This window comes from Xiphophorus maculatus, chromosome 16, assembly GCF_002775205.1.
Source record: "Xiphophorus maculatus strain JP 163 A chromosome 16, X_maculatus-5.0-male, whole genome shotgun sequence".
NCBI lineage: Eukaryota > Metazoa > Chordata > Actinopteri > Cyprinodontiformes > Poeciliidae > Xiphophorus > Xiphophorus maculatus.
Window position 1 is genome coordinate 25,136,924 of NC_036458.1, and position 23,883 is coordinate 25,160,806.

General features: G+C 39.6%; 1 protein-coding gene across 3 annotated transcripts in view; it reads right to left on the minus strand.

The window, feature by feature from the left end:
• Nucleotides 1-554: 554 nt before the first annotated feature.
• The window catches only part of LOC102230057 (proline-rich protein 12-like), a 39,352-nt gene continuing 16,023 nt past the window's right edge, over nt 555-23,883 (minus strand). For 2 of the 3 annotated variants that reach the window (XM_023348866.1, XM_023348867.1), the window contains exons 5-16: nt 22,451-22,663; nt 18,145-18,228; nt 13,987-14,800; nt 12,395-12,990; nt 9,942-10,058; nt 8,157-8,290; nt 7,295-8,040; nt 5,677-5,796; nt 4,747-4,844; nt 4,500-4,631; nt 2,763-2,858; nt 555-1,615 (exon numbers count right to left, since the gene is read on the minus strand). In XM_023348866.1, coding sequence (XP_023204634.1) covers nt 1,481-1,615; nt 2,763-2,858; nt 4,500-4,631; nt 4,747-4,844; nt 5,677-5,796; nt 7,295-8,040; nt 8,157-8,290; nt 9,942-10,058; nt 12,395-12,990; nt 13,987-14,800; nt 18,145-18,228; nt 22,451-22,663 — 3,285 coding nt within the window. In that variant the 3' untranslated portion in view covers nt 555-1,480. Of the gene's footprint in view, nt 1,616-2,762; nt 2,859-4,499; nt 4,632-4,746; nt 4,845-5,676; nt 5,813-7,294; nt 8,041-8,156; nt 8,291-9,941; nt 10,059-12,394; nt 12,991-13,986; nt 14,801-18,144; nt 18,229-22,450; nt 22,664-23,883 lie in introns of those variants that run through there. The other variant, XM_023348868.1, reaches the window with a different exon arrangement.

The following is a 23,883-nucleotide window of genomic DNA, read 5'->3' on the forward strand; positions in this document are numbered from 1 at the left end:
AAGCTTCATGTTAGCCTGTTTTATCCACTCTAAAACCAGCTCTGATGAGAGTTTAAAATTACTGTCCTGTTAATAACCCATCTGTGTCCAAGTTTAAAGTATTTTAGTTGTTTATTTGCACTGAATTTAAGGAGTTTGGAGATTGCCTATTTCTTCAATATTCCATCCACCTGCACCACTGGCAGTGAAGTAGTGGTGAGGAATAAATCAGTCTAACTTTAAGCTTCTGGAATGTCTCCAACCTCTAAGGACTATGTCTAAAAGCTTCGTCTGTGCCAGCAAAATGACCAACCGCATTGACCTTACGTCATCATAGAAGCATGAAATTTGGTGCTCCAAGACCTACAGAAAAGTCTCATGCACCCATACCCTGCATGAAACAGGAAGTTGGCCATCTTGGATTGAATTCCGATTTTGACTTCCTTCCTGTTGGTAAATGAGCTCTACTATTTTAGCCTGTGCATGACTGTGGCATTAGGATGATGAGTGGAGGATGTGAATGTTTTATACTCACATTCTCTCAAGGAAATGTGAAAAACTTGAGAACAATGCTGTTTATTTTTCATCACGTTTGTCATTTTGATCAGTTTTATTTCCCTTTTGTCAAATACAGGAGTTTCATGTACAGAAGAGTGACTGCCAGCTCGAGAATGGGGCAGCTGTACAGTATTTACACACTGAAAGAGTCTCCAGGAGAGGCAGAACAATAGGAAATATCAATTAACAAGAAACAGATAAAAATGACCAACATTAAAACACTGACATTTAGGTTGCTGGAGGATCTTTTCACCTCACATTTCTTTAAATAAAGGCGTATTTATTTTTTCATTCCTTCATGATTTATAGCAGTAGAATGCATTTTAAAAAGAAAAAAAATATCCTGGTTTGGAGAATAGATTTTATATCATTTCAAACAGCTATTTATTCTTTTATCTTAGCTGAAGATTGTAGAAACATCATATAGTGCACTAAGACCTCATTTTACCTCATACATCCCCAGTTTGAACACTGCGGGTTGAATGGTACAATAAAGCAGGGTGACTCATTTATGTACATCCTTTGAAAATATTCTTCAAAAAATAACAACAAACAACCCACAGCCAGGGGTGGTCATTTTTAAAAATGTCACTGTATAAATTATACAAACCACAGTTATTAACATGTCCTTACAAACAGTGTTTCATCACGCTGCCCACGTGACTTCCATCAATAGAATTTTGGGAAAAATCCACCATATCCACAGAATCCATTATCTTCTATTAGTCAATACAAACTTTGAACACAAGAGGTACTTTAAGATGGACTTTACAACAAAACATGTACCACAAACAAACCGACACCAGTTGCTCAGTTTGTATAGTGAGATTCATTCACGTTACTGACTCCAGATATCTTCAGCTATTTGATACTGTGTGTGTGGGGGGGAGGGGGGGGGGATGTATGTGCAGGAGTTCAGAGGCTAAGACTGAGGATCTGATCTTCATGCCTTGGCGCTAAGGGTGAGCAGTTCAACGAAGGAGCTAAAAAGCTTCTCCAGCCAGGCCTGGTTGGCCATGCACTGTTGCACCACCTCCTCCTGACCAGGATCCTCAGCTGCCTGCTCGATATTATCTGTCTGGACAGAAAACAACCGACATCACAATAATCAGAACATTACTATAACATACCTGAAGGGATCTATGGAGAGAGGTTCTATGATATAACGTAGGCATAACAACAATTTACAAAGGAAAATGGGTTTGACGACTATGATGAAATGAAGTATAAACATTTCTGTTTGGAGTCAAACTGAGGTGCAAGAAGTATTTATATGTTCAAAGTACTTTATTGAATGTAATAGTCTTTTCTGGATATGTTTTTACCAGCTGTATGTCTACGGTTGTCGGTCTTTATATTCAAACTGTAATGTACAGCGTCTAGTTTTCCTCTGCATGTAGTGTTTTGCAGTTTTCTTTATCAGACCTCTGGTGTCCTCACAGAACAGCTTGGATTTATAGTCAGATTAAATCACACTCATCTGGACTGTATACTGAAGTGGTTCCACAGAATTTAATTCTGGGTACCTGAGTTAAGAGGACTGAATACACATCACAATTTTCAAATTATTATGTACTATTTTGTGTTGGCCTATCACATTAAAATTGAATAAAATACAAAAGTAACTTATTAAAATGTGAACAGAACATAGGCAGCCTAAAGCCTTCAGTTATTTTACTCATTCACTAGTTTTTGTTCAGTAAATCATCAGAACAAAACGTTTCACAGTTTCTTCTGTCTCTAGATAAATGAAGAGTCAAATGTTTTAAATTGATTGCTACATCCTAATGTCTGATTTACTGTGTTGTAATCTATGCCTAGCACATGGACATGCTGGGGTTTACAAACATGAGATCAGATGACGTTTTCAATGGCTGCTCAAAAATCTCACCCATCGTTTTGGTAAAGGAACAAGGCTGTGAAGCACAAGCTCCTCATCTGTCACAAAAGGTGAATTTTAGGTTTAAGGTCCAATTTGTAGTGGCTCATACTTTTTGCACAGCAGTGTGAAATTCAACAACCAACCAAGCATATTGGTGAAAATACTGCTGATATTTATTAAGTGCAAAAAAAGTCACGAATTTGACAAATGTTCAGAAGCAGAGGAGTGAGTCGGAACAAACAGCCAGTTTTAGATTCTACAGCATTCAAGTAGAAGACACAAAACAGCCACAGGATAATAATCACCAAACTGTATATAGATGCATGCATGAAGCTTTCCTTACCTCTTTCTTGCAGTGCAGGAAGGTGTGATACTTGTAGTGGTGGAGAGAATGATACAGACTGTATAATCGACAAGTTTCGATAGAAAGCTTTATATCCTGAGGAAGGTTGAAAGAGAACAGCTTAGCACAGTTATCTTCTTTACCATTTCCAGAACATGAAAAAATGTCCCATTTTCCTGAACTCTTCCAGTTATAAAATTAATGGTCTGTTTCTGACCCAGCAATCCACAGAAAGACTTTAAACGTGATTGGTTTATAAAGAGTCATTGTAAAAAGTAATCCCCAAGTTCTTTACTTAAGAGAACCGTACTATGAACCTTACTGGAGTTTAAATCAATATGATGTCCAAGCCACTGTTTTAATAGCTGCCTTCAGGTCATCTGCATTTTAGGTTCTGGTGTATGGTCATCTTCTTCTTGACAATATGCCAGAGATTTTCTACAGAGTTCTGGTCAGGCCCATTTGCTGGCTAATCAAGCCCAGTACCACCAGGGTAATTGCCAAAGGCTTCTGGTACCTTGTGGTGGTGGAGAGAACAGCAATGTGGGCTGGTACCAAAAATAAAATCATCATCACCATTATCACCATTACAGTTTGTGGGCAAAAGGAAGCATGAAGTGTGCTAGAATGTCCTGATAGATGGACATTGACTGTGGACTTCAGAAAGTCCAGTAGACCAGAACCAGCAGATGACGTGGAACCTCAATCATCACTGACTGTGGAAACTTCACACAGTTCAATCAGTGTCTTTTCCATGACTGTGTAGCTTACTGACACAGACTGACAAACTGTGTAGAGATTCAGGAAACCTTTGCAGGTGTTTAAAGTTAGTTCGCTGATTGGGGTGAGACACCATGAAGTTACATTATTTAACTTTTTCATAATAATTACATTTTCTGAGACAGAGAATCTTGACTGTTTATGCTTTGTAAGCCATATTCATCAAAATGACAAAAAAGGGCTATTTCATTGTATGTGTGATGATTCTATATGAAATTCACTTACTGAAATGAGGGACAAAAACAGACATTCATGATATTCTAATTTTTCTTCCTCAAGAAACTGAAAATGGCTGGACTCTCTGCTCAGTTGCTCAAAAACTTCTATAGAGCTATAATTGAGAGCATCATCTGCCTCATAATTGAAAGCATTCAGTTGCCATGTGGTATGGCAACTACACAGTCCAGGTCAAAAAGGACATGGCCCAGGTGGTGAAAACTGCCCAATGCATCATGGGGAATCAGTTCCCAAACCTGGACTTAATATATCCTGGCAGACTGCCAGGGAAGGCCAGTTGCATTGCCGCTGATCCCACCCACCCAGAACACAAACTGTACCACTGCCATCTGGGAAATGGTACAGGTACAGAAAAACAACCACATGGCGAAAGAACAGCTTTGTCCCCAAGAGCTGTGAAATCTATCTGTCCACCTTCCATCTCCTCTGCAGACACACTCACCCCCATTTGCTGCACCATAAGCACTGATTAAGACTTTGTCTATATATCACCACTCCAATGTCATTATGTTCTAGACACAATGACAAATAAAAAACCTTATGTCTAATTGTTTGAGATGTACCTGAATACAGTTATTAAACCAAAAATACAGAATTCTAGTAACAACCACATATGATTTCTGATTTCTCTTTTAACCCATTGTGATCCTTAGCTCCTGCTTAGTGAGTTGGACATACAACACCTACTGTATACCTCAGTGTGAAACTGCATCACCTCACCTGTTGCTTAGGAAAACTCTTCTTGACACGACTGAGGGTCTTACGACTGTAACCTTCACCATCCAGATGAACTCTGACAGCGCCAGACTCCAGAGGGTCTGCTGTCATTTTAGGGTACATATGTAAAACCTCCTGGGGAAAAAAGGGGACGTGTCAGCTGAACTCTTCCACTAGTGTGTTTGGTATAATGATCATACGGTTTTAGAATGTAACTGAGAGACCACAAAAGAAGAATGTAAAGGCCCACCTGATGAGGAACACTCATATTGATTCTTCTCAACAGCCTCTTCTTCTGTTCACTCAGCAAGCTGTCGATCTTCCTCATTGGAGGGAGGTACAGCTCATCTAAGCAGTCAGAACAGAACAACAGTCCTTCGCTTTTAACTTTGCCTTCTTCCTGTTTTTTTTTATAATGATGGGTTTTCTTTTCAAGATGAATAATAACTAATACAGCTTCCAGGATTTTTTTTAAGTCATAAACAGAGAGTACAAAATTTGTTCAAAGTTGTACCTGCAGGCTTAAATACGCACATATATCATTACCTCAAATTGAGTTAAATGTCTTTTAGCAATTTGCAGAAAAATAGCCCATATTCTAGCCCATAAGAACGATTCAGGCATTATTCTGGCTGAATATTTAATCACAATTCTTGGCAGAAGTGGTAGACTTCATAAAAACAGGTTGTTTCCTTGCTTGAACATGATTATTGATCATACGTTCACAAACTTTCAATAGTCCTGGGTGATACCAGAAGCTTCATGTTAGCCTGCTTTATCCACAGTAGAATGAGTTCTGATGTGTGTTTGGGGTCATTGTCCAGGTTTCAACCATCAAGCTGATGACCTAAAGTCTACATTCACACAGCAGGTCTTAATGCTCCATTTCAGTTTTGTGCTGAAATCCAAATTTTTGTGTGTGTAGTAATTCATATACTAATTAAATGTGACTGCAATCAGACTTCTGTGTGAATGCCATATAGCAGTGCTCTAATTATCTCACTTGTTGCTAGTACTTTTTCATCTATCTGAATTAATTATTGACTTAAAACTATTATGCTGAGAAGTTACTGGCAAGTTAGTATTTCAAGTGTACTATGACATTTGCACAGGAAACTAGACCAAAAACTGCTAGGTCAGATTTTGTGTTTTTGCAGTGCGTTGTCCATGTGAGACTCACCATCAGTGTCCTCCAGAGCCTGGATCATATCAGGGTCGAGTGCTGTGCTCACCAGCATCTCCACGTAGCTCTTGAACATCTCCCTCATGGCCCGGCTGCTGACGCCTCCCCACACCGGGCCTAGAGCATGGAGACGCTGCAGTGAGGGGGGTGGACACAGCGCAGCGGCGACTCTTAGTTTTATAGGGGTTTTTTAAGGAAGAAATACTTATATTATTTTTTAAGTAAATGGCTTGTACTTGTGTAGCCTTTTATCAAGGTCAGATGACCTCAAAGCGCTTAACACGACATTCAGTCATTCATCCGTTCACACACATATTCACACATTAATGGTGGCAAGCTACTAGATAGTACTCAGAGCTTTAGCTGGAGCAGTCTCACAGCAGCAAGGCTGCCATGGAGAGGGCTGGTGGGCCCTCTGACCCCCACCAACAGGCAGGGCAGGTGAAGAGTCTTACTTAAAGTGTACAAGAATATTTGCATTAGGAATTAGACCAAAAATACTTTTTCAGATTTTGTGTTTTTACAATATTTTTCAAAAAGTGGCTACGATCAGCAGAGGTTCTTGGCTGCTGGAGAACTTCAAATTTTCTTCTCCATATGTCCCAAACAATCAGAAGGCAAATTCATTTTCAGGAGACTTTGTCTGTTCATCTTGATACTTCAGACAGAATTTCAGTGTCCATTGATAGTTTTCTTGGATAAAAAAAAATTCCTTCCTTTGGACCAGGAGAAAATGAGGTGAAAACTTTTTTGCAATAATGTCATTTACTCCTGTGGCATTATGGTGCACAGTCACCTGTAGATCATGTTGGGTGGCGCCAATATAATCTTTAAAGCCAGCTGTGAATTGTGGGGGTTGTGGGGACCCAAACGGACCCCGCAATCTCGTGTCCGTGTCTTCCCCAACCCTTTTGCATCCACCATTTCCAGGTTAGTTTTGCATGGCTTTAAGACTAGTTCTTAATAGTCATGCCTTCTTCGGACAGGACGGTCAGGTGGTGTGGTGTGGTGTCTTTCCTGCTGTCTGGGCGCGCTGTGGGCTTGGGGTTCTCACCGGCCTGGGGGCCTGGGCTTTGGGACCCACAGAGTTAGCTGTGCATGCAGGTTTAATTTGTCATTTGCTTGCATGTTTTGTTTTGCTAATTTGTTTCTTGACTTCATTTGCATTGCTTTTGTCGTTTGGTTTGAGGTGTTCTTTTTTTTTGTTTTTGCATTAATAATTTTTTGTTAGTTATCAATTGGGTTTGACAATACAATTTACTGTTGAAGAGCTAATGTGCAATATACAGTATATACAGTATGTTGTGTATTTGGTCCAGTTAGTAAATTGTACTTTATGCAGAGTAATAATCAACCTCTCTTTGTTGTCTTGACCTGGCACAGCCTTTTTGTAAACAGTGAGAATTTGAATATTCCTGAGCCTATAACCCCAGGTGGTGTTGTTGGTCATAATATTTCATAATTTAAATTTCAGACACAGTTTCTGTCACACTATGTGCTTTCTATGCCGTTTCACCACAATCTGAAAATAAAACTGAAGTCATAAAAACATTTATGTCACTGAGAGTGGACAGAATGAGACTGATATGTACAGCCATGTTCACACAGAGCTGACCTTCATCGTCACTGGGTCGGGAGGAGTCAGACTCAGAGGATGAGGACGGTACCTCCTTCAGCCACTTCTTCCTCTTCTTTGGTGGAGGCTCGGCTCCGTCTTTAGAAATCTTGCTTTTCTCTCCTTCTCCTCTCTTCTCTTCTTTCACTCTTAAAATGTCCAAGCGGCTATCTCTTCCTTGTCTCTTTTCTTTCTCAACATCTCTTCTTTCCCTTCCTTTCTGCTCACTCTGCTTTTCTTTCATTTCCTTCTGCTGTTTGAGGATTTCCCTCCTTTCTTCTTTCTCTTCTTTCTCCTTCTGTTCTTTCTCTTGTCTCAGTCTTTCTCTGAAGTCTTGTTCCGGTTTCTCCTTCTCTCTCCTCTCCCTGTTCCTCTTCTCCATCTGCTCTCTTTCATTGTTATTTCCCTCTCGTTCTCTCTCCTCTCTCCCTGTCTGCTCATTCATCCTCTCTATTTCTCTCTCCGTTCCTCTGAACTCCCTCTGTTTTTGCTCTCTTTCTTCTCGTTCTCTCATTTTTTCTTTCTCTTTATGCTCCCTCTCCTGTTTCTCCGTCCCCTCTCTTCTCTCTCTCTCTTTGAGCTCCCTTTCTATTTTCTCTCTCTGTTCTCGCTCTCGCTCCTTTTCTCTGGCTCTCTGCACCTGCATCTCTTTTTCTTTCTGTCTCTCCTTGTCTCTGTCTTCTCTCTCTATTCGGGACTGCTTCTGACTCTGAATGCTCTGCACCTGTTTAGTCAGAGACTGCCGTCTGTCAGACAATTGGTTGGAAGAAAAGGACAAACATAGTGAGCGCCTCTCATCAGGCTCAGGCTCAATCAAGAAGCTGGATAATGAATCTGAAGTCAGTAAGAGGAGAAGCCTTACCTCAGGGCCAGGCCGGCTCGGTGCCAAGGCTTGCGAGAACACACCCGGACGTAGTCCTTCTTGTTGACGTTCTCCAGGAACTTCACGTACAGACGTTGGTAGCACATTTTGGCATCCCCAAAGTAGCCCAGATACTGAGGAAAACAGTTATTCACTTGTTCTAGCTAACATTAACTTCTGTTATGAGTTACTGCAATTTTATGTGACAGACACACCAAGTGCATCCATGTGATGTGGAAGAAAAATGATGAATCATTTTTCAAATGTTAAATGAAAATCTGAGAAGGGTAACCATGAACAATCAACCTAATATACTATGAAACCTCTAAGATCCAGCACAGAGAAATTTAAAGTTTTAAGTTCACTGGACCAGGGTCATGTGCTGATACAGATGTATAAAGCTGAGTGTCATCAGCATATATTTAGTAGGAGACAATGTAGTATGTTAAAATCTGAGCTATGCAGCTCATATGGATCCTTAAAGGGGCACTATTATGTATTTTCTAGGCACATAGTGCCATTTTATAGCATACTCAAGTAACTATACTACCTTTAGTTATAAAAATGTTATATATATCAAATATGACTTTAAAAAATGGCTTTGTAATTTAATGTCTTGATATTGGGTCTCTGTCTCTTTAAAAAAAATTCTACTCTTTCTGAAACTACACCCTTCAGGAGTTTCAGAAAGCAAAGCGCTGTTCAGGAGTTGCACTGAGAAGTAGCATGTACAATGAGTGCAGTTCCACTAGGAGTTTGATAATTGTTGCTGGCTAGTCTGAAGGAGCTGACTGGGAGTTGCAGGGGGGGCTGATATGAGGTGGAAAATTTTAAGACATTTTTGTTCGAGCTGGGTCTTTAAAATGATGTTCAAAATAGCAGGTATTCAAAATAAAATTCACGTAAAAAAAATAATAATAATTTATGCGTTTATATTAATTTATTAAAAGAAATTATGTGGAAGCTCTAAAGTTTGGAAATTACAGCTCCAAGGAGGAGCTGTGCCTCGAAAACAGAGCTAGGGCCACCCAAGTGTTTGCACAGCTGAATGGTTGCCATAGGAGATTAAAGGATTTCTCAAACATGCATAAAAAATAAGGTGACATTCTAGTTGTGTTTTTGATGAGGGAATAACATAACATTTTGTAAAACTCAAAAAGTCATTTTTACATAATACTGACCCTTTAATAGAAGTTGGTATAGAATGGATTCTTGAGGAACCCCACAGCTGAGTTTTTTGTTTGTAAAAGTAAACGAAAAGCTTAATAAAGGACAATAGTGGTTCACCTCACAGTAGGACAATAGTCCTTAACATACAAACTGGGGCTACTGGGAGACGGTCTAGATCCAAGTACATTCATGGGCTGGAATGGTCCCATCAAAATTCAGACCTAATCCAAGTAAGAATCTGCAGCAAGACTTAAAAACTGAAGTTCCAAAAACACTCCATCCAATCTGACTTAGTTTGAGTTATTTTGCAAGGAATAATAGGCAGAAATGCACAAAGCTAGTAGAGACATAACTTTAGTTAAAGGTGCTTCTAAAAAGTGGAATTCAAGATGGCCAAAAACAAAAAACACACTTTTGAGCAATTCATTTAAAAAATAAATGAAATCCATTCTTCCATCTTCTTTTTAATTCATGATTCTCTACCACTTCATGTTGGTCTGTCGCATAAAATCTCATGAGACACATTGAAATTTGAGGTTATAGGGTGACAAAATGCAAAAACAATTCAAGGGGTATAAATACTTATACTAAGAACATATATTTTGGAAAACTCACATTGCTGGTTGCACAGAATTGTCTTTGGCCATCTTTAATCTCTGGGCTGAATTTCTGGAGCAAAGCTTTCTGGACTCTCCATATGGGTGGAGGTTCTCGGCCTGTCTGCAAAGCCATCTATCAATATAAAGAAACAACTCAGGTCATTTGACAATGAATCTTTTATTCACACCACTTTCAATTGATACCAGATACAGTATATTGATACACTACTGTATAAAGTATGTATACAATGGATGGAAAAGCATTTGCTCATCTATCCAAATGATCAGAATCAGGTGTTCTAATCATTTCTATGGCCACAGGTGTATAAAAAATTAAGCACCTAGGAATGCAGAATGTTAGACAAACAGTTCTGAAACAATGGCTCACTCTCATGAGTTCAGTGAATTCCAGCGTGGAACTGTGATAGGATGCCTGCTCTGCAACAAATCCAGTCGTGAAATTTCCTCACTCCTAAATATTGCACAGTCAACTGTCAGCAGTATTATAAGAAAATGGAAGCCACCAAGTGGTAGGCCACGTAAACTGATGAAGCGAGGTCAGCTGAAGCACGTAGTGCAAACTTTATAGGTTGCCAACCTTCTGCAGAGTCAATCATACAGATTAAATATTTGTTTTGTCTTAATTTCTTTTTTAGTCCTAACACCAGTTGAGATTGTGCAGTGCTACAAATCTCTCCTCAAAGCATTTCCAAAGACCAAGACCATGATGAAAGCTTTTCAGAAGCACAGCATCAACAGACATATTGTTGTGTCCACTTTATCAGTTGGGGAGCTTCCTTAAAATAAGCTTTTATAACCTGCTGAAAAGTTACTTATGAGTTAGCCTTGTCTCATTCCAAGAGTACTAAGATATTTTCACTATAAACTAGGCCAAAAACACTTGGCAAGATTTTTTTTGTTTTTGCAGTGTATATAAACTTTTTTATAACGTTCTATTAACTTTCTTCAGCTTCAAAGGTTTCCATCCATCTCCTCAGTATTCTGAAGAATTGCCTTTTAAAATATACTGCTTTGGTCAAATGTTCTGAGTTTCCTTCCTCAAGTGTCTCATAATGGTTGCTGTACTACTGGCCCATTTCTCCTGACAGAACCAGTATAACTGGATCTTATTTGGAAGCCTTTCTTCCACACACATCTCCACTTATGCCCAGAGATTTTCTATGGGACTGAGACCAGGGCTTTGTTAAGACCTCTTTAACACACTGACTTTGTTCTTTTTAGGACACTTGGAAGACACTTAAAACACTAATTAGGTGGTATGCTTTGAGTCATTGTACCTTTGAAAGACCCATTACTGTCGAGGCTTTAACTTCCTGGCTGATGCCTTGATATCATGCTTCATTATTTTCCCATCATTTCCTCACAATCCCATATAGTGAATCTCATAGTTTACCACTCCCACCTGCAGCAAAACATCCACACACTGTGATGCTGCCATGCATGTAACTTACTTCCCTCAGCAAAGTGTGCAGCGGAGGAGAGACGCATGCAGTGTAAATTTGGGATGACAGATGTTGAGTTGCATGAAGCAGTAATACCAAGAAGGCCTGCCTGCAAAATCATTTCAATTCCTCTCCTTGGCAACGTACAGGGTGTGAAGATGCAACTTCACAGTTAACAAGTCTCAACAGGTGCTCCAGCAGTTTTCAAAGGTAGCACCGACCGATAGCTATCTAAATGAGCTACGGCAGAAAAGTGTGACAAGGTCGCAAAGGTCGTCAGAACACTGGCAGCATGTTCTTTATGTTCCCAACTGTGGAGTCGTTTCTCCAGCCATGGCCATCTAGCTTTCAGCATTTAGCTTTCAGTGATGTTTACTGCTTGGTTCATGTCCATCAGTATGAATTATTTAATTCATCAGTTAAAAATATGTGTCATGAATTTTTAAAAAAACCATATAATTCCCTACTGACTATAAAACACAGGACCAGCCAAACTATGAAAAAAGTCCTACTTATTGTCCAGAAAATATGGCATATGTTGACACTATGTGTAGCTACATGGACTGGATCTCCACTTAGTGTTAGTCTTGTGCTTGAACATGGATTGGGGTGACTTCAATGTAGTGGTGGGGGAGATTATATAGATACAGAATATATACTGATAATCCTAACTGACTTGAAATACAAAAGGTTTAGTTGGATTTATTGTCACACACAGTAAAAATACAAAATCTTGCCAAGTATTTTTGGTCTAGTTTCTAGTGCAAATATCTTAGTACAGTTGAAATAAAACTAAACTAACTTACAAATAACTTTGCTGCAAGATTAAGAGCTTGTTTTAAGTCAATAATTCCTTAACTTTCATATAAAAAGTAAAAGACATTCTTGCAATGCCATAACATTTTGTGTTTTTGCAGAGTAATAAAGGCTACATGTTTTATGCAGTGTACTTACAGTATATGGTTTCAAATGTAGATCTTGGAAGCTGTGTGTGTGGGGCGTTTACCTTAAGAGTACCAATGTCTTCGGTTCGAACCACAAATTCGTCTCGCTCCCGAAAGATTCCCTCTCCTCCACTCCCACTGTCCTCCTCTTCGCTTTCCCCGGCAATGGCAGCGTCAGCCTGCTTCTTTGCCAGGTGCAGAGAGGTGAGGCGCTGCGATGCCTGGGTCTCCTCTGGAGTCGGGGGTGACGGAGGCTCAGAGGACAATGGGGAGGGTGAGGAGGCAGACTTTGAAGAAGGAGAAGGTTCGCTGGCTTCATAGTCCTGGTCCTGATCGGAGGACGAAGGGGGGGGCGTGGTGGAAGGAGGGGGAATGGACTGGGGAAGGCTAGAGAGGGGGGATGATTGGATGGCCGGGGGGGAGGTGGAAGGAGGTGGGGAGGTGGAAGTCTGATGATAGGAGGACGGCTGAGGCTGAGACTCAGAGGACAGGAGCACTGGGCATGCCTTGTCCTCGCCCTGCTGAATGGGCAGCGATGAGGGGATGGACATACTTAAAGTGTGGAGGGGTGAGGGTGAGGAGTAGGTGAGCGGTGAACACTGGGAAGAAGGGGGTTGATAGGAAGGTAGTGGGGCGAGAAACGGTTCTGGTGGAGGATCTGAAACACAAGTTAGAACATTTTCTACTGAAGATTAAAGGGGCAGGCAATATTATGTATTTTCCAGTCACATAGTGACATTTTATAGCACAACCAAGTAACTATGTCACCTTCATAAAAATGATACATAGAAATCAAATATGGCTTAAAAGAAATTTTACTTCCTGATTAAATGCCTTTAAATTGGACCTCTGTCTCTTTAAAAACTCCTGCTCTTTCTGAAAGTAAGTCTTCACAACATGGCTCCTCTATCACCCCTTTAACAACTTCTTTTTTTTTTTTTACCAGCATTTCACTGAGACGTATCTCATATAATGAGCTCAACAAACTACAAAAACACAAAATCTTACCAAGTATTTTTGCATAGTTTCTAGTGCAAATATTTTAGTACACTTGAAATGACACATAACTAACTTATAAGTAATTTTTCAGCAAGTAGCTTGTTTTAGGTCAATAATTCCTTAAAATTGATTAAAAAAAAGCACTAGTTCTACTGGCAGGTTACTTCATTAATAAAATGGGAAAGATGTCTTGTGATAAGTGAAATCTGTCAATGGAACTAGTACATTGTCATCAATATTAAGGAATTAAGATGGGACCTTAATTATTGAAAGTATGCTCCCTCTCTTGTTGAAAAGTTACTTGCAATTTAGCATTGTGTTATATAGAGTGTACCAAGATATTTGCAGTAGAAACTAGACCAAAATTACTTGATAAGATTTTGTGTTTTTTCCAGTGCAGCTTCACAGTTCCACCAGAAGTTTGGAAACTACATGCCCGAGCAGGAGCTGTGTCTCGAAGGCGGCGTTTGATCCACCCTGGAGCTGAATGGTTGCCACAGGAGATTAAAGGATTTCTCAAACATGCATGAAAGAATAAGGTAACACTCCAGGTATGTTTTTGATGAGAGAATAGCATAACATGATGTAAAGCTCATAAAAGTCAATTTTACATTATACAAAATAGTCATAATTCATTTCCTACTGATTTTATTACCTTCAGTGTTACAAGGCTCCAGATCATCAGTCAGTTTTTCCTCCACCTCCGTTTCTTGACTCTCCAGATTCTCAGATTCTTTTCTTACTTCCTCATTATTTCCAGACTCTTCCCCTTCCTCCTCCTCTTCTCTCTCTTCTTCTACCCATTTCTGTGCATCTCTCTCCTCTGTTTTTAGTCTGTTTACCCATGTAGAGGTAACCCTCTGATCCTCGTCTCCTGGTATCTCCTGCTGACCGTACGCCAGCGACTCCTCTTTTATGTTCTCTACAGTGGGGACAACAGGAGGCCCAGAAGGTAGGGGAGGGCTCACAGACGCCCCCAGAGGCATCAGTGGGGAGGGGGTAGGCTGGGTCTTGATTATGGCGGAGGCCATCACTGCAGCCAGTGAGTGTGGGGTGTCATAGAGGGCCGAGATAGCAGACGAGATGCTCTTCTGTAGATCCTGGTTTTTGCTCACAGAGTCCTCCTCGTCCGAGGAGAAAGACGGCAGCGTCTCCAGGTTCCGCTTCAACTCCTCGTCCAGAGGCTTGCAGGGACTTGGGCAGCCAGTGAGCACCAGCTCAGTCCCCTCCTCACTCTGCCTGTCCTGGCTGAAGTCTTCAGGAGCTGGCTGTGGAGAAGGTGGAAGTAGGGAAGGAGGAGATGAGGACAAAGGCCTGATTCCTCCCTTCAGAGAGGAACAGGCATCCAGGACTTCCTGCTCAACTTCATCTTGTTCCAGCACCAGGTCAGACTCTTTCTTGCCTGTCTTTAGGAAATCCAAAAAAGACGCCATGAATCCAGGTTTGAAGTCCAAGTCTTTATCATCAGCCTGGAAAACAGGAGAGTCTCACCAGTGACTATATTTAGGATTCTTTATTACAAGATTGTTCCATTTCTAATGTTGCTGTTTACACATTCTCTCCCTATAATTATACTACATAACTATATTATAGTATAGTTATACCCTAACCCTACTAAACTATAAAGTAGGCTTTACCCTTCAACATTTCAGTCACATTTACAACCACAAACATCTACACTGTTACTCATAACATTGTTCTTACTTGAAAAGGGTGAGTGAATATAACTTGACTTTGGTCAAAATTTTTGCTAACACTGAAATAAGTTCAGTACATTTTTGAGTGTATAGTGAATTGTAATGTTGACTTAAATAGAATTAAGTGAATTAAGATTTTTATTATAATACTTTGATTTTAATAAGTTCAGGCCCTATTGTGGTGAAAACATAAAACCAGCAGCAGCAACTAATTAAACCTCTTTTTTATTTGTTATAAAAATTTATTTCAAGATATTTAAGGTGAAAAGGTAGACTCCAAAGCTTTGAATAGTTGTCTCTCTTCTCTTTTTCCTATATTGATGAATCATTTATATTTTAATTGTCTTTATATAAAGAATGCCCGAGCAGGAGCTCGGGCATTCTTTTATTTTGGTGTCTATTCTGCCCAGGGACTGAAGCTTTTGAAAAGCCTCTCTGCTCGTTTTTGTTCATTTGAAGCAAATGCTCTTAATCTCCAAAGTACCTGTCAAATAAAAAAAAATAAACCAATTCTCTAAACTGAACCACACTAGAAGATATATAATGCAATTGAATTCAAATCTGTCCGTTGATATGCTTGAGTTGTATTGTATTGAATTCTATACATAGAACCACAATAAAGTACACTAAATGTGCTAATACTGTTGGAAGGACGCTATTTGGATATCACGTTTGGGATATGGAGCTACTCTGATTTGAGCCACAAGAGGGCGGTGATGTTTAGCTCACCTTAATGAAGCAACAAGCCTCATATTTCCAAACTGTGTATTTGCTTCATGAAATCTAACTTGTTAACCGGATCTAAAGCATATGATATCAGCCGTTTTTACTGTATTTGAGTTCCACGAATGAGAGCATATTATAATACTATTATAATACACTATATAGTGTATTAGCTGAATGTCAAAGATGAAAAATTTGATATACAGTATATATACTATATATACACTGCTCAAAAAAATAAAGGGAACACTCAAATAACACATCCTAGATCTGAATGAAAGAAATATTCTCATTGAATACTTTGTTCTGTACAAAGTTGAATGTGCTGACAACAAAATCACACAAAAATCATCAATGGAAATGAAATTTATTAACCAATGGAGGCCTGGATTTGGAGCCACACACAAAATTAAAGTGAAATAACACTACACGCTGATACAACTTTAATGTAATGTCCTTAAAACAAGTCAAAATGAGGCTCAGTATTGTGTGTGGCCTCCACGTGCCTGTATGACCTCCCTACAACGCCTGGGCATGCTCCTGATGAGGTGGCGGATGGTCTCCTGAGGGATCTCCTCCCAGACCTGGACTAAAGCATCCGCCAACTCCTGGACAGTCTGTGGTGCAACGTGACGTTGGTGGATGGAGCGAGACATGATGTCCCAGATGTGCTCAATCGGATTCAGGTCTGGGGAACGGGCTGGCCAGTCCATAGCTTCAATGCCTTCATCTTGCAGGAACTGCTGACACACTCCAGCCACATGAGGTCTAGCATTGTCCTGCATTAGGAGGAACCCAGGGCCAACCGCACCAGCATATGGTCTCACAAGGGGTCTGAGGATCTCATCTCGGTACCTAATGGCAGTCAGGCTACCTCTGGTGAGCACATGGAGGGCTGTGCGGCCCTCCAAAGAAATGCCACCCCACACCATTACTGACCCACTGCCAAACCGGTCATGCTGAAGGATGTTGCAGGCAGCAGACCACTATCCACGGCGTCTCCAGACTCTGTCACGTCTGTCACATGTGCTCAGTGTGAACCTGCTTTCATCTGTGAAGAGCACAAGGCGCCAGTGGCGAGTTTGCCGATCCTGGTGTTCTCTGGCAAATGCCAAGCGTCCTCCATGGTGTTGGGCTGTGAGCACAACCCCCATTTGTGGACGTCGGGCCCTCATACCATCCTCATGGAGTCGGTTTCTAACCGTTTGTGCAGACACATGCACATTTGTGGCCTGCTGGAGGTCATTTTGCAGGGCTCTGGCAGTGCTCCTCCTGTTCCTTCTTGCACAAAGGCGGAGGTAGCGGTCCTGCTGCTGGGTTGTTGCCCTCCTACGGCCTCCTCCACGTCTCCTGGTGTACTGGCCTGTCTCCTGGTAGCGCCTCCAGCCTCTGGACACTACGCTGACAGACACAGCAAACCTTCTTGCCACAGCTCGCATTGATGTGCCATCCTGGATGAGCTGCACTACCTGAGCCACTTGTGTGGGTTGTGGAGTCCGTCTCATGCTACCACGAGTGTGAAAGCACCACCAACATTCAAAACTGACCAAAACATCAGCCAGACAGCATAGGTACTGAGAAGTGGTCTGTGGTCCCAACTGCATAACCACTCCTTTATTGAGTGTGTCTTGCTAATTGCCAATAATTTCCACCTGTTGTCTATTCCATTTGCACAACAGCAGGTGAAATTGATTGTCAATCAGTGTTGCTTCCTAAGTGGACAGTTTGATTTCACAGAAGTTTGATTTACTTGGAGTTATATTGTGTTGTTTAAGTGTTCCCTTTATTTTTTTGAGCAGTATATATATATATATATATATATACATATATATATATACATACAAATCATAATTCATTATAGATCTACAAGGTGTAACATTTTTGCTTCACTTATTTTACCTTTTAAATAGTTTCATATAGTAAGAGTCTACATGCTAATCTGCAGCCAATTTCACCCAACAAACAGCAGGTGGTAGCAAGGTTCTTGTGCCGAAAAATCCAGTAACTGTGGCAACAGCTGCCGTGGTAACACGTATCTCTCTCCTCTCTCTTTTGTCAGTCAGAGCTGGCTGTCAGTCAACTGTAACCCCCTTTTATCTAAACCTTAAATCAGAGAAACATGGCTGAAATCTTATTAAGATGTTGCATTTTTCCCTTTATCTGTCAGAGACACATCAGAAAATACATTTTTTATACATTCATGTTTCCAAAATACCTGTAAGTACCTGTACATCACATTACATCATAGAGAGTGGAAAAGCGGGCACCTAAAGTGTGAATCAGTTAGAGAATTTCCTTTCTCTACCAGAGGCATTAGTTTGAATAGATGAGGTATGAATTATATATCAGGCTCAGAGGCTTCTTCATTTTAAAGAGGGTGGAAAGCAACTTACTGAATTGGTGAGTTTCTGCAGATCAGCCCAGGATTCAGGATTCAGTGGATGGTCCATTTCTTTTTTCCAGCTACACACCATCATCTGAGTTGACATCAGAGAAAACGGCTTTTGGGATCTCTTTGTTAGACCTGAGGTTTGACACGAACTGCAAGGTATTGTTCATCAAAATCGCTTTGAACAGCAGCATAGTTTTCATTTATTGAAAAATAATTTTAAAAAAATACTCAGTTTACAGTGCTATTGCCAATTAAGACCCACTGTTTGTTTATCTGATAAGCTTAAATGTTTTAGATAGTCAAACTAATTTGAATGTTGAACATTAATAATCTGAGTAAATACAAAAAGTAATTTTTCTTTTTTTAAATTATGATTTCATTCATTAAGGGAAAAGATCTGACCAAACAAACATTGCACTATGTAAAAATAGTGATGAATCATGAATTCATTTGGATACAGTATTTTTGTTGCTATTCACACCAAATCCAGATTTCCATCTGATCTACGTGATTAAGAAGACACACAAATTGGGTGCTATTTATGAACAATTTTGATTCAATTTATAGAACTGTGTCGCTCAGGGTTGCAGTATATTATTCAAATTCAAAAAATACTTTACTAATACCAGAGGGAAATTAAATTATGAAAGTACAAAGCTACTCAAATGTGCTGCCACCTTCAGTGGGGCAATTCTACAACATATGTACAGTATGTTAGAGTAGCTCTTTACTTGCATTGAGATTTCTTTCTCTTTTTCAAACTTTCATTCCTGCCTTTTTGGAGGAAAAAATCTTCTTAGGACAACTGTTCCGTTTTATTTGGATACTGCGTAGTAGGACTGAATTTGGGCAATATTTTTCATATTTTTGCTATTCTGTTATGATGCGTAACCATAGCAACAGGGTGGTTTACAACAGGAAGCAGCTCATAATCCGAAAAGTTGAAATAATAGTTGAATAAAAGCCAGAAATCCTAGAGGAGCTGAAAAGGAGGCATTGTGGATGCAGAGCAGGAGCAAAAAGGAACGAAAGGAGGAAATTCAAGCAACCTCTTCCATCCATCGTAATGGGCAACGTAAGATAGTTAGCTAACAAGATGGATGAACTTCAAGCCCCAACTCAGCAAGAATATAAGAAATGCAGCATAATGTGTTTTATGGAGACATGGCTGCAGGATTATATCCCCGACTCCAACGTCTCTCTGCTAGGCTTCATGTGAACCGACAAAGATTTAGAGAGCAGCAGGAAAAGCAAGAGAGGTGGATTAGCAGTGTCTGTGAACAACAGATGGTGTCATCAGGACGTTACTGTGAAGTGTCATCTCTGCAGTCCAGACATTGAACTCTTGGTAGCAAGTTTATGACCATATTATTTAGTTCACCAGTGTTATTTTGGCAGTTGTTTACATCCCACCCTCAGCTGTTGCCGATAATGCATGTGATTTCATCAGTTCTGTTGTTAAGATAAACCGCAATGCATTTGTGGCAATATATAGTGATTTTAATCATGTCTCACTCTCTTCAACACTACCAACATTTCACCAGTTTGTCAGCTGCTCCACCCAGGAAAACAAGATTTTGGATTTGTTTTATGTTAATGTCAAGGAGGTGTCTCTAAACCAAGACCTCCTCTGAGGAAATAGAACCATAATTTAGTTTCTCTATGCTCTGAATACAAACCTCTGGTGAAGAGGCTACCTGTTAGGAAGATGGCTGTTAGGAAGTGGTCAGAGGAAGCAGAACAGGTCCTCCAGGCTTGTTTTGAAGCAACTGATTGGACTACTCTCTGCCAGATGTTTTCCAAATAACAAACCCTGGATCACCTGTGGACTAAAGAATCTGTTAAAGAAAAAAAGAGCCTTTAGGGAACCAGACAGGGAGTTTTTGAGGAGTACAAAGAAGGACCTCAAAGTAAAGATCAGAGACAATGAGGAGAAGTACAGGAAAAAGCTGGAGAATCAACTGCAGAGGAACAATATCAGAGATGTGTGGACAGGGGTGTAGAAGATTACAGGCTTCAAGCAACAGGAGAATAAGATAGATGGAAGTCTGGATTGAGCAAATGCGCAAAAGTTGTGCTCAGCAACATCTGCTGAGGTTTTTGTGTCGTTTCCTTCAGTGGTTGTTGGTGCAGCACCACCACAGGCGAGGTGGGGAACACGTTTTTCAAAGGGTTTGGCTCATTTGATACAATGCAGTGTGACAGCAAACCACAACAGCTAAAAATGTTGCAATTTTACCCCCCAATCAAATTAAGTCCACCAGACTATCAGGTGTGAAAACACGAGCAGAAAGAAGAGCAGTTGGATGCAGCTTCATCAGCAATGACTACACAGCGTTCCTGTGTTTCTATAGGAACTGTGCCATAAGAAACATCTGCAATTACTTTATTTCTGCAAAAATCTAGAAAAGCAGATTTCTTTTTTTTCATAGCTCTCCTGTTCCATTATGAAAACACTAATTTATGAATAATTCTTCTACAAATAATGTCTTAATACCCACCATTAAAGTTCCTAACACTTTTCATTCATCCATCAGTAGGACTATGAGAAGCTCCACCTGCATTTTAAAGAGCAGACAGAGGTCTGCTGATGAGGACAGTTTTACGGATTACTCAGCACTTCCCCTACAGAATCCTACAAAGCCCTCACAAGATGTAGATGATAGTTCACCAAATCATCTCCCCTGAAAATCTCCTGGAGATTCATGTGGGAACTCAAAGTGCCTTGTACATGTCACTGTTGCTGAGGAAACAAGCTTTCTTTCCATCCTGCATGTCTGTCATCCTCTACAGGTACGGTGCATTTTTAATCAATTAATTTCATGCTCAACAGAAACGAAAACACTGGATCAACAAATTAAGTCAATACATTTACAGAACAAATAAAATTTGAAAAATTATTCACATCCCTTATACTATTTCATATTTTCCCTACACAAAGTCAGACATCAGTTTTTATTAGAAGGAAAAGGATGTGTGGGTTCAAATCAAAGTGCTTTAATAGAAGAGTATGTGACTTCTTGTTTTTTATTACATATAACAATATTAGTTCTTGAAGACATTTCACCTGTCATCAAAAAGACTCAACTTTCCATTTACTCAAGGACAAGGGCCACTGGTTTGAAGAAAACAATGTCCACATTTTGGACATGGTGGACAGGCATTTTGAGTGGGAATGAAAACCAACACTAAACAGAGGAGGTGACCTCAAATTTCATCTTTCTAACACCTGCTCTATAGCCCTTACTTGGGACATGCAACCAAAACATCTCACATATCAGTGATATGTTTAGTTCACCCAGCAATAAACTTATTGAGCTGCATGCATCCGTTGGTGACTTCAGTGGTCCTTGTGATTGTTTCAACTACATATTATTCTATAGTGTGCAACTTAATTGGCAAAGCAATGCATTTTAAATCTATGTAAGACATGATACACGTTTTTAAGGTTCATTTTCAACTAATGTATAAGTATGGAGAAATTTTTCTGCCATAATCCAAGAGCACACATTTTCAGTCTGAAAGCAGGATTTCATGTCTTTTGTTCTCAAAACGTTTAATACTTTTGCTTACAATTTAATTTTGAAAGCAGGACTTAAGTTTTCTTCTTAAAACTTGTAATGATTGTACTCAAACCTTTTCCTCTCGCTCAGACTTAGGCTCTACTCAGAGCCAATCTCCTAGAGACTTAGTCTGAGTGTGAGGAGAACTTCTGAGTACAAGCATTACAAGTTTTGAGAAGAAAGACATTAAGTCCTGCTTTCAAAATGAAAATGGAAGCAAAAGTATTACGTTTTGAGAACAAAAGACATGAAATCCTGTTTTCAAACTGAAAATGTGTGCTCTTGGATTATACCAGAAAAATTTCTTCATATATAAAAAACATACACTATTTCATGGGTATCCAAAGAGGGTACACAACTGTCCAGATAAAAGTAGTTCTGAGCCACAGACACTTATCTGCATAATTTTATGATCAGTGAGAATTTTACTTTTTTGTTGAAATAAATCTGCTATTCTTGAAGTGGACAAGGGCTGCACTGCAAATGGCCTGAAGAACCTACTTTGGACACCCCTGCACTATCAACAGACATGTTCTCTGATTCTTGTTCATTGTTTTCCAATGGTATTCTCTTATCCTTATCATATTTTAATTTATTTGTATGTTCTATTTGAACAAGCTGTACCACCCGCACAGAAGACTTTTAAAACTGTGTGGAATCCCTTTTCAACAAAAACATGCAATATTCTAACCTGTTGATCAGGCAAATTGACCAATGTATTACATATGTCAAATTATTATCTACCTCTCCTTCTCTGTTCTGCAGCTTCATCACATTGTCTTGTGTCTCATCATGGTCATTTCTTCCAATGTCCACGACGCCGCTTGGTCCAGGACTCATGCCCAGAGATGGTGCTGACCCCACTGATCCATCAGACAGAACCGGCTCCCAACTGGACAGAGAGTCTGTCTTCAGCAAGGACTCTGACTGTGGCATGGTGGAATGCGGTTGTTTCATCTGAGACACAGACAAGTAGGATGCTGATGAGAATTCAAAAGCATTTTAAATATTTCTAAATATTCATGCTAAAATGTTTATATTAGTAAGTTAATATGTCTGCAGCAATCTTTCTACTTTCAATTTCAAACATTTAATTGCCTGAATACTAATGACGTCTTCTGTGTGGTTCAGGTGAATATTTTACTCAGTTCATTGCTGGTGTAAATGGGAATGAAAGTAGGAGTTTAGCTGTGCATTCAACCATCTGTCTGAGAAAGCCAGAGGTTCAGGGAGAACAAAATGGATTCATTTTATTAAACAAGGTTTATGCTCATTTTTCATTTACAAATTCTAAATTGTTCCTGCAAGTTTCATAAGATGCTGGACATTTAAGTACAAAATATTTATCTTGAACTAAACACAAATCACCAAACAGTGCTGACAGTGACTTCTGATTTTGGGGCAAGCTAAAGGGCCATTTCATAGCTTTCTGGCATCAAAGCAAAATTATAAAAGCTCTTTAAAAATCTGGAACTCTTGTACCGGTCAAATACTGATTGGATTATGCTCCAACACATCCAAAGCATCCCAGCACACTTTGAGGAAAATATATTTTTTTGAAAAACAAGCTTTCGTTTGGATAAGTATCAATCACAATCAGCCAATCAAAATACTGCACCAAGCATCAAATATTATGAAACAAAAAAAGAAATTATATAAGAAACACTTAAATCTTAAACCTCAGGTATATTTGGTTAAGCATATATACTCAAGTAAAGTGGACTCATACTTGTGAATTTTAGTTAATAACCCCTAACCTCCACCCACCTCTTCTCGTTGAGATCACCACCACCAATAACTGTGTTTTAATACAGATTTGGTGGAATTTGGGAGAGGGGGTCAAACACAAATATTAAACTCAGCATCAGGCTGTAGCTATGGTAACATAACACAATCAAATAATGGATTTTTTTTTTTTTTTGCCCTTTTGCAACGTAAACTTCCCAACTCCTTTTAATCTTAAATTTTAAACAATTTAAAATATTTTATTTTATCTATGTTGAAACCATTAAGTCAATTTTAGTAGCATCGTCATTCTCAATAAACAGATGTAGAAATTCTACACCAGTTTTTACATCTCTGATGGTGGCAGATATACACCACCACTGAGATACACCAATAGAGCCATATTGAGATCTGGCTCTGATTTGGATTCTGAAAAGAACCCTAGGATTAAA